The sequence below is a fragment of the Limulus polyphemus genome, unplaced genomic scaffold (assembly GCF_000517525.1).
Source record: "Limulus polyphemus unplaced genomic scaffold, Limulus_polyphemus-2.1.2 Scaffold7286, whole genome shotgun sequence".
Classification (NCBI taxonomy): Eukaryota; Metazoa; Arthropoda; class Merostomata; order Xiphosura; family Limulidae; genus Limulus; species Limulus polyphemus.
The window spans coordinates 23,704-35,842 of record NW_013672896.1 but is presented as its reverse complement, the minus strand read 5'-3'; the positions used below and the strand labels follow the sequence as shown (position 1 = coordinate 35,842).

At 34.0% G+C, this 12,139-nt stretch overlaps 1 protein-coding gene across 1 annotated transcript in view; it reads right to left on the bottom strand.

Moving 5' to 3' along the window:
- Positions 1 to 11,216, bottom strand: part of LOC111089756 (limbic system-associated membrane protein-like) — a gene marked incomplete at its 3' end in the record, with an annotated part of 14,545 nt that extends 3,329 nt beyond the window's left edge. The window contains exons 1-3 of the mRNA XM_022402803.1: positions 10,925 to 11,216; positions 3,553 to 3,659; positions 859 to 1,066 (exon numbers count right to left, since the gene is read on the bottom strand). Of these exons, the coding sequence (XP_022258511.1) occupies positions 859 to 1,066; positions 3,553 to 3,659; positions 10,925 to 11,018 (409 nt within the window). The remainder of the gene's footprint in view (positions 1 to 858; positions 1,067 to 3,552; positions 3,660 to 10,924) is intronic.
- Positions 11,217 to 12,139: the final 923 nt, after the last annotated feature.

Sequence of the window (12,139 nt, the reverse complement as noted above, 5' to 3'; positions counted from 1 at the left end):
CACACAGTTCTTTAGGGCAGTTATGTTTTATCATACTTACAACACACACACACAGTTCTTTAGGGCAGTTATGTTTTATCATACTTACAACACACACAGTTCTTTAGGGCAGTTATGTTTTAACATACTTACATTTGTTAGAAATGCATAAAAATTGATTTTTGATGGTTGAACTTTTTGTTCTACTTTAAAAGTGCATAAGTAAACATTAACCTCAAAATAGTCAACATATTTATTAAAACGTAACCATGACAATATTTCAGATCCAACCATTTGTCTACAAATAAAATCTCATTTCATTTTTTAAAAACATTTTTATAAATTACTTATGCATAAAATTTCTTGTAGATTCATTAATGAACCAATAAGTTTACCAAGAATGTCTAGAAACTCAACACAACACTCTATGTTAGGAACAACGTATTGTTTAACCCTAATTATTAATCAGCTCATAAAGAACACTAGAAACTCAACATCACACTTCGTGGTATGAGTAACGTATTGTTTAACCCTAATTATTAACCAGTTCATCAAGAACGTGTAGAAACTCAACATCATACCTCATGGTATGAACATCGTATTGTTTAACCCTAATTATTAAACAGTTCATCAAGAACGTCTAGAAACTCAACATCACACGTCTTGGTATGAGTAACGTATTGTTTAACCCTAATTATTAATCAGCTCATCAAGAACGTGTAGAAACTCAACATCATACTCCATGGTATGAACATCGTATTGTTTAACCCTAATTATTAAACAGTTCATCAAGAACATCTAGAAACTCAACACCACACTTCATGGGTTTAACGAACTTACACAATCATATTGATAAATCCAAAACAATAACTAACTTACCAACTACGTCTAGATACCCGACTTGACTCTTCATGGGCACAGTGTTAATCTGGCACATGTAGCCCCCCCTATCGGACACTTGGACGTTCTTGATGTGGAGAATCCAGTTTCGATGGTCGCTGTGACTCAAGTCTATTCTGTAGTTTCTAGTTATCACGTGATGGTGGATGGTTAAAATAGTTTTGCTCTCGACTCTCAGCCAAGCGACCTGAAATATTTAATCTTTTCCAATAATCAACTTATTTAAATGGGGTTACACCAATTCCCTCCAAAGTTCCCCAATAATACAACTTATTTAAATGGGGTTACACCAATTCCCTCCAAAGTTCCCCAATAATACAACTTATTTAAATGGGGTTACACCAATTCCCTCCAAAGTTCCTGAACTCGTGAGCTTTTTGGGTCATGAGTTCACCAGCAAGCATTGGTTTTGAGAGGTGCTGTTACAATATCTGTTCAAATTCCTCTTTATTATTATTATCAGTATTCAATATTTTTATTTCACAGATCAACATCTAACTATCGAGCGGGGAAACATTTCAAGATAACATTATTAAAAATAATTACTTTATTAACAGAGAACCACATTCAACCGACGTTGTGATAATTTCAATATTTATAGTTTAACCTCAAGGCCGAAAATTTTCAAATAAAGACAATAATCCATCGGCTTTAGAGCAATATTAACGTTTCAATGTTGTCTGTAAAAGTTTGGACAAAAGTTTAATAATTAGATGGATAATTTTCTAAAACTAATTATTTTAAACGAATTTGCCAATTTATCAATAACTGAACATACCAGTAACATTACGTATTCTATTCAATTATGCACTTAAAAGATTATGATAAAAATGTAATTGTTTTTAACATGTTAGCCGTATTATGGCATGAGGTCATAGTTCTGTTGTTATGGTAACTTATTATGCACTTAAAAGATTATGATAAAAATGTAATTGTTTTTAACATGTTAGCCGTATTATGGCATGAGGTCATAGTTCTGTTGTTATGGTAACTTATTATGCACTTAAAAGATTATGATAAAAATGTAATTGTTTTTAACATGTTAGCCGTATTATGGCATGATGTCATAGTTCTGTTGTTATGGTAACAAAGAGAAAATCGAATCTTACAAGCTCTCTCTCAGGTAGTTATTAAGTAGGTGAAGGATTCTCAACAAGTAGAAAACTTTCAAAGATTAACACTTGTAGATCCAGACTTTCAGGTGTTTTTTTATTAAAACAAAAAAAAGTGAAATGATTGAGTATAAATTACGTTAGCATTCAGAAAGTAAATATTAAAAAAAAGACCGAATGTCCAAAAGAAATACAGTTGTGATTTTTTATATTGAAGACTGAAATGTGATAAGAAGATTACTAACGCTACGAATGTCCCTAAATGTTTAACCCATTTTAAATACAGAAAACAACTCTATTGGTTGTGGTTCAGAAGAATGTTCTTTTATTTTCTTTGTGACGAAACTCTACAGGACATGTCTTATCTATAAACACAGAGCAGTAAATTTTACGGCCCTCACTTTTTTTTGTCTGTTGTCGGATATTTGTGGCCCTGCACAAACAACATATCTTCGCTCTTAGCCGACAACGGCAATCTATACCTTGATTGAATTACATGATAGGTCTAGACAGCTAAAAAAGAACCTATTGATACTTTTCTTAAATATACTATCGCTGTCAGAAGGAGGAAACCTACTACAAGTCTCTCTGTATGTCTCAATAAAACTTGACTCGTGTAAGAAACAACTTGGCTTTTTGTGAGCGATAGAAGCTAAACAACCAATCAATCAATCCGAACCAATTTATTGAAAGGAAAATATCTAATGAGATAAGTACCTCTTGGCTGACTTTGAAATGTCTGTTAGCTAGAGATCTCCATCTTCCGCCTTCTTCACTAACCAAGTTCGCGTATACGGTGAACGATAGTCAAGTCAGTAAAACAAAAAATTCTAGGAACATCCAAACGTTCTTAATTCCCGAGAAGTAACAAACTGTTTCTCATGCGTTCAGTTTTGCTTCTTTCTAAGTCTGTATTACCATCAGTTCTATTGTTTTCTGTCTTATTTACACAAAAAGCAATAAAACCAAAAACTCATTAAGCTGTAGTAACTAAATGGACGCTGTCAAAATAGCACTGATAAAAACAAAACAAAAAACATCTTCGTCCAGATTAAGAACATCGTTACAAGTACTTATAGAATCACCAGTTATCCATCTACTCATAACATTGTATCAAAGTACAGTATTGGCGCAGTGCTTTGGCAACAGTTACAGAACTCTGCCGTTAACTCTATTCTTGTTACAATGCTTAGAGCAACAATGAAAACACTACATACAATCCGTCAGTATTAGGGAAGCTTAAAAGCTTATCGTGTACATATACTATGCTACGATACTTTACCTGTTATTTTGCAAAATAGTTCGGTTTTTGTTTTGGTAAGAATATTAAATGATTAAAATTGCAGGGGAAAAGCCGTTACGTTTAAACTAAATACTTTGAAAAATTCTCCCAGATTACCCCCCCCCCCTCACTTTAACCATGAAACTTTACAGATTTATGTTTCGGATAAAACCCGAGAATTTAACTAAACTCTTTCAGACATGAAAGTACCCCCCCCCCCTTTAACCATGAATTAACCATGAAACGCTGTATTAACTTAAGCTAAGATTCAAACCTTACCCTGTAGAATCCTAAGCCTTCCACAACACACTTCAGGTTGGCTGTCCGTCCCACCGCCACTGTCATGTTGTATACCGGCTCGGTAAATATGGGCTCGGATTCTAAACCTGAAAAGTTACTATATGTTTAACATTAATGATTTATAATTAGGAATGACAAATTAAGTAGATAATATCAATGAAATTCAACATATACATATATATATACATACAGCTGATTGATACTTTTGTGTGTGGGTACTTCAATATCATTCTGAGTAATTGAAATTGAAAATAGAAAACAAACCATGAATTAAATACTACTATCTATATCCTAACGTAAACTATAAGATAAATACTTGGATATAATCTAAATTGCATCAAAATGTTTTATTATAAGAGTCTTTAATGTAATGTATTGTTTAGGCTGGGCGTGGCCTAATGGTTAGCGAGCCGGGATTCGTTACAGAAGATCCAAGGTCTAAGTTTTGATGCTACTAAACCAGTTCTGTACTCAGATATAGGCGCATTTGTGAAATTGACGGTCAGTCTCCTTACTCGGTTCAAAGCCCTTGTGGCGGATAGTGATGCTGACTGGATGTCCTCCTTCTGGTCAGTAGTTCAATATTTAGAACCGTTTAACTAGAGCACTAGGGATTCCTGACGTGGTCATTTAGCCCATGTGTCGCATAAGATTCCGTTCAGGTTGAAAATGTCAATACCAATGATCTCATACTTTTCAAAAGTGTCCGACGCCAAACTTCAGCTAGCTATATTAAACCTTGCAGTAAATGTTCTGGGATTAAAATGTCCATTACGTTTGGAAACAGTAAAAGACAGTTAATAATCACGTGACATAACTAGCTCTGGAGCTGGTAGAAGACAGTTAATAATCACGTGACATAACTAGCTCTGGAGCCGGTAGAAGACAGTTAATAATTACGTGATATAACTATCTCTGGAGCCGGTAGAAGACAGTTAATAATCACGTGACATAACTACCTCTAGAGCCAGTAGAAGGTAGTTAATAATCACGTGACATAACTACTTCTGGAGCTAGTAGAAGACAGTTAATAATCACGTGACATAACTCTCTCTGGAGCCAGTAGAAGATTGTCAACAATCACGTGACATAAACTAAAAGGAATTTGCTTTAAAAATTATTTCTACCCAGAGCCGATTGTGGCAATAAGTAAATCTAAATAGTTTGAAATCAGTATTCAGAAATTAAGCATTGAACAATTACGTGTTGAATGAAATGTTAAAAAACAGTGATGAAGAAATAGATATAAATATTTATATCCCAGAAGTGTTGCTCATTCTGACGTGTAACCGTCTGACAGGAAATCAAATTGAGTACTTGATTATCAATGAGGAATTAATAAATGTTGGTGACAACTCTGTCACTGTGATAGATTTCCACAGATTAGTTTTAGCTGATAGATGGACCTCATGTTTTTCGTCTAGTCTTTCCTTTTCATAGTTATCCTTTTGTGCCTTATCAGAAGAAATGTATATTGTTTTTAACGTTAGAACGAGTCTCGTTTCTTCATATTTAGTACTGACGTAGTCCCGTGACAAATCACGGCCTGTCAAGAAATAGAACAACGCATTGTTGGTACACGTTTCGGGCAGGTCGACCATTCGTAAAGAATATCCATCAAGGATTTTTGAATGAGGAAATATGATTTGCTAAGACAAACTTTACGCCAGATGCAAAGTGTAACAACAGTTCTGAATGGAGGGTTTCTTATACTGTAAGTTAAATGAGTAAATCTCAGATAGTATCTGTTGAAATTGACAAATTGTTCTTCATATGTGGTCCACTGTTACAAGAGCTGTGAAACAATTCACCCTCGACAATTAAGAGTTTCTTTCCTTACAACTTTTTTAAAAAAACAACAACAACACACAAACCTGTAATAAGTGTGATGCTCTGCTTGTCTGATCTCTGGTCTTTGTATTTCGTTACTTAGCTATAAAAATGTTTTCGAATGTTCATATACGTGACCTTCACTAAGAATCTCCAACGACAGTCGCGTTGAAAGATAACATTGAACGTATAAACAAAATTATTCTTGTAAAATAAACCAATTCGTGTATAGTCTATGAGAACGTTTTCATAGATATAATGATACATCTTTTAGTTGAGAATGTATGGGCCGGGACAGAAGAACGTAATTGGATGTTCTTCGTTTTGGCTTGTTTACGAACTGGATTGATTTCTGGAAAATAATAGGGAATCGGCTCTATGAATTTTAAAAGAAACGAGGTTAAAACCATAACAAATTTTAACTTCAATAACCTCTTTTATCAAATAGATAATGAATTAGAATCATCAATGAAGTATTCGAAACTTAGGTAGTATACAAAAAAAAGTATTTTTATTTCTATGAGGAGATAGTGAGAGAACTGAATAAAGTACTACCCTCACCCCCACCCCCTTCCCCCGACATTAAACAGACAGATCGCTTCTTCGCGGATAAACTGCCCTGTACGTTGTCTGGAAACTAGATACAAAAACAAAGAAGCGAGAGGAAGAAAAGAAACGGGGTGGAAATCAGACTAACGGAAAGGTTTTGAATTAAACATGATGATGAAATGATCGCTAGGAAGCACTCAGACCTGAGGCCTAGTCACATTACAGTATTTGGATTAAGCTAGCTGAATCCGAATCAACTGGTTGACTCCCTCCAATCAAACGTCGTTCGGGCCATACTTTGACCACGTCTCTTCTTTTGACAGCATTCTGTTACATCTGTAGCCTTATTTCAATATTATTTATACGATATTTCAGAAGGTCGTGTCTACTTCGCTAAGAAATGCTGAGATGTATAAATCCAAGAATTGATATTATCGTCAAACAAAAAACAACCCAATAAACCTATCTACCAGTATCTACATGTTACAGTCATCTAATGTTCATCTATTACTGGCTGGTAATTTCTGTTTCATCCTGTACTTAAACTTTTTTAAGGAACACAAAATGTTTGTAAAAAAGCTAACTTCAAGGGGGAAATGATAACATCGTTTACACAAGAATTATGATGTTTTTTTTAGCTTATGTAAAATATACAAGAAAAAAATACAATTTTCAATACTCCTACATCTTTGCTGTACCATATTTAGTATTATACAAAAGGTTTGGGTACAATATACCAAGCCGTTTTTGTTGTAGATTGGCAAGGGAATAATAATAAGAAGAAGAATTACAAACATGACGTTTTGAGAAGATTTTCTTTTCCTTGTATGTCTAACATGCGTGTTTTTTGTGCCTTTTTATATGTATACAGTCCAAGCAGTCAATAGTAAAGGTTTTAAAGTGTTGTTTGAACTGAATCTTTATTGTTTCAGGTGCTTTTTGCCCGAACGTTCTATTAGTGTTTTTTTTTGTAGTTCCTTGCGTCCCTATTATGAAACACTATCGTGGTTCATGATGCATCACACTATCATACACTGTGAGACGTCACACAATAACACATCACACCAATTTCCACCAAGTTACATCACACTACCATACACTGTAAGACGTCACGTACCAATACATCACACTACCATGCACTGTGAGACGTCACACAATAACACACCACACCAATTTCCACCAAGTTACATCACACTACCATGTACTATGTGACGTCACACAATAACACATCACACCAATTTCCACCAAGTTACATCACACTACCATACACTGTGAGACGTCACGTACCAATACATCACACTACCATACACTGTGAGACGTCACGTACCAATACATCACACTACCATACACTGTGAGACTTCACGTACCAATACATTACACTACCATACACTGTGAGACGTCACGTACCAATACATTACACTACCATACACTGTGAGACGTCACGTACCAATACATCACACTACCATACACTGTGAGACGTCACGCACCAATACATCACACTACTATACACTGTGTGACGTCACACAATAACACATCACACCAATTTCCACCAAGTTACATCACACTACCATGTACTATGTGACGTCACACAATAACACATCACACCAATTTCCACCAAGTTACATCACACTACCATGTACTATGTGACGTCACACAATAACACATCACACCAATTTCCACCAAGTTACATCACTCTTCACTATAAAGTATCGTGTTCCACTGTGTTATATAATTAAATCTGTGAAAAGCTACGAAGCACTGTAATCTACTACGTTCCATTACAATTAGCTAATTAATAATAATTAATAATTAGCTAAACTAAACAAACAAACAAACAAAAACAAGAAAAATACACGCCCTTAATCTTTACTTTTAAGTATGCCATCATTGTTTATTAGCTGGATGTATTATCCAGTGTATTAGCTGGGTGTAGTACTTAGTGTATTAGATGGGTGTATTATCCAGTGTATTAGCCGGATGTATTATCCAGTATATTGGGTAAGTGTGTTATCCAGCATATTAGGTAAGTGTGTTACTCAGTATATTAGCTGGATGTATTATCCAGTGTATTAGATGGGTGTGTTACTGAGTGTATTAGATGGGTGTATTATCCAGTGTATTAGCCGGATGTATTATCCAGTATATTGGGTAAGTGTGTTATTCAGTGTATTAGGTAAGTGTGTTACTCAGTGTAATAGGTGGATGTAATTTTCAGTGTACTACTAACAGATGTATAATGATTGTGTTGTGATTAATGGATGTGTATATAAACATGTTAGTATTGGTTATGTAGATGTATGGGATGAAAGAGAAGATCATTGTAAAAGCTTGTTATAAGGAGGATGGAAAAATGATGACAAAAGTGTCGTAAATATAAATAGTGGAAAGGTTGACTGTGAAAGTGTAGGTGGATAAGCTGGGATTATTAACTTGGTAGAAAAAGGGTTAGATATAAATAAGGTTAGATAAATTGACTGTGAAAGTGTAGGTGGATAAGCTGGGATTATTAACTTGGTAGAAAAAGGGTTAGATATAAATAAGGTTATATAAATTGACTGTGAAAGTGTAGGTGGATAAGCTGGGTAGTTAACTTGGTAGAAAAAGGGTTAGATATAAATAAGAGCGGATAGGTTGGTGTTGGAAGAATGTTCCGTGTTAGCCATATATATAACAAACATTACTATTTGTTTAACGTGATATTCAGTTTCTTCATTACAAAATATACGAAAAGATGTTTAATGTGTTGGAACTTAGCACAGAGCTATAAACCGCTAAGTTCTTTACAAATAACACAACAACAAAATACAGCGTAGCACTCACATCTTAACAATATACGAAAAAAATGAGCTGCAATAAACTGTAGCACAGATCTTCCTAGCAATAAAATACAACAGCGACATACAGCGATCACTTCAACAAAAAATATAATATGTAATATATTGAAACACTAGCTGGAGTACCCGTCCCCTGAACGGAAGTTATGTAAACTCATGATTAATGAAACGTTATCTAACGACATGAAAAGTTGCTTCCGTTATATGTAATTGTAAAAAACGCAAAAACGCTTATAAAAACTGCGAAACACAAAATGTGAAACCACAACTTTGTATGTATCTCTCCATAGACCCAATGAACCTCCATACCAAATTTGGTAAAGATCCATCCACAGGAGGAGAGGTAGTGGTAAAAAACGCAAAATGCAAAACTGAAAATTTCTATGTACCCCCGCGTGGACCTAATGAACCTCCATACCAAATTTGGTGAGGATCCATCCACACCCTAATAAAGTAGTTACATGGACATACAACAGACAGTACTATTATATTTATATAGATTCAGTTTTCCTTGTATTACAGCACCGCAAAGGAATGAAAAAAAAAACATTTATAGCTGTCAGTTCTGCAAAGCACCAAAGAGCTATAAATGTTTTGTAACTTTCTTTTCTTCCCCATTCATATAAAACACTAAAGTGTTAAAATATTCTGTGTCTTTCAGTTGTGTCCTAACAATATAAAACACTAAAGTGTTAAAATATTCTATGTCTTTCAGTTCTGTCCTAACAATATAAAACACTAAAGTGTTAAAATATTCTGTGTCTTTCAGTTCTGTCCTAATAATATACAACACTAAAGTGTTAAAATATTCTGTGTCTTTCAGTTGTGTTCTAACAATATAAAACACTAAAGTGTTAAAATATTCTGTGTCTTTCAGTTGTGTTCTAACAATATAAAACACTAAAGTGTTAAAATATTCTGTGGCTTTCAGTTCTGTCCTAACAATATAAAACACTAAAGTGTTAAAATATTCTGTGTCTTTCAGTTCTGTCCTAATAATATACAACACTAAAGTGTTAAAATATTCTGTGTCTTTCAGTTCTGTCCTAACAATATGAAACACCAAGGGTTTAAAATATTCTGTGTCTTTCAGTTCTTTTCTAACAATATAACACCAAAGTGTTAAAATATTCTGTGGCTTTCAGTTCTGTCCTAACAATATAAAACATCAAAGTGTTAAAATATTCTGTGTCTTTCAGTTCTGTCCTAACAATATAAAACACTAAAGTGTTAAAATATTCTGTGTCTTTCAGTTCTGTCCTAACAATATAAAACACTAAAGTGTTAAAATATTCTGTGTCTTTCAGTTCTGTCCTAATAATATACAACACTAAAGTGTTAAAATATTCTGTGTCTTTCAGTTCTGTCCTAACAATATAAAACACTAAAGTGTTAAAATATTTTGTGTCTTTCAGTTCTGTCCTAATAATATACAACACCAAAGGTTTAAAATATTCTATGGCTTTCAGTTCTTTTCTAACAATATAACACCAAAGTGTTAAAATATTCCGTGGCTTTCAGTTCTGTCCTAACAATATAACACCAAAGTGTTGAAATATTATGTGTCTTTCAGTTCTGTCCTAACAATATAAAACACCAAAGGTTTAAAATATTCCGTGGCTTTCAGTTCTGTCCTAACAATATAACACCAAAGTGTTAAAATATTCCGTGGCTTTCAGTTCTTTTCTAACAATATAACACCAAAGTGTTAAAATATTCTGTGACTTTCAGTTCTGTCCTAATAATATAAAACACCAAAGTGTTAAAATATTCCGTGGCTTTCAATTCTGTCCTAATAATATACAACACCAAAGGTTTAAAATATTATGTAGATTCAGTTATTTCTCAACATTATAAATCAGAACGGTTAAAACAATCTTTAGTTCTTTTTTCACATAACTATAAAATAGCAATTACGTAAGACAACTGTGCTATTTATCTGTTATAATACAACCTAATAACATACAACACATTTAGAACAGAAGAACGTGACACATTGGTATCATGCACCAATGCTCTATGTTTGAAACAATAACTATTGGAGTGTAATATAATTTACTTCTCCACAATAACATAACACGCAAGGTGTTTACAAAATATTCGCTTCAATTATAACTAAATAACACAATTATGCCTACCGTAGTTTTCAGATCGTCCAATTTCCATGACGTTATCAGTAAGTATCAACACCAAGGTACAAGTTAAAGCTAAACAAGGATACAATTTGACCATTTCCGATCTAATCTGTGCAGGGACAAATGAGTAATTAGTTAATTCCCACTCGTAATATGTCAGGTCTGTAAGAAACGTGTCCAGCAGAATTTTAGCTTATCTTCTGGTTCATGACACCTTGTTTAAGTATTTTATCTGGTACTTAAGCGGGAAACTTGCGCTTGTCAATCGAGCTTTCTAGTACGCACGTTTTCAGCTAGAAATAATCGAGTCTTTTATTGGAGGGTTTCGCGTGGGCTCTCCTTATACATATGTTGTTCTTCAGCGCCCCCTATATAAAAGTTCTCCACTTAATACATATGATATCGGATCGGTGTTAATAAGAACTGCACAATAAAAAAAAGTGTTATTTGAATATCTTTTTTTAGGTAGCCCGCTGTATAAGTTGAAAGTAATATCCTACCAAAGAATTTTAATCTGCCAAGAACAGTGACAATATCGTATCCCAGTAACTGTTTCCTAGTGTCCGAGGAACTCCGTTTCTAACTTCTCTTCACGATTTTTTGTTTTACGTCACGTGATTCAGATGTATACACAAGAAGTTGATAATTTAAACAATTTTGTGCAAATGACGACACGCGAATGCGTCCGTTGACTACAATTAAAGTATATATTTGTCAACCACGTCAGATTTAAAAGTCACTCAGAAGATAAGCCCGACTACGATAAAACCAAAAAAAATGCAGCAATATGTACGAAATGATTTTCTACTTGTGCAAAACGTATAAAATGAGATAAAAACGAATATCAAGAGAAGAAGCAGAACAAAATTTCGATAAGGCAGCAAGATGTATTAAGAACATATGTTATAAAGGATGCAATGTTCATAGATATTAGCCAGATGTAACACGCGATACATCTTGGCGAGATACACTTCTAATAAATTTTGACCAGATTCAATTTAGAATCGATGTCTATAAGGTGTGATTTTTTAAATAAATATTGGCCAGATTCAGTTTGCACACGAACTGTTGACAAGATGAACTGTCTACTGAAATGATGAACACAAAATGAATAAATTTTGCACAGTTGAATAAGGTGCAATATTAGTCACCGATGTAGAGCTTCAGTGGTCTTAACTGTCACTGTCTTAGATTAAGTACACTGTTGGACTTCAATCA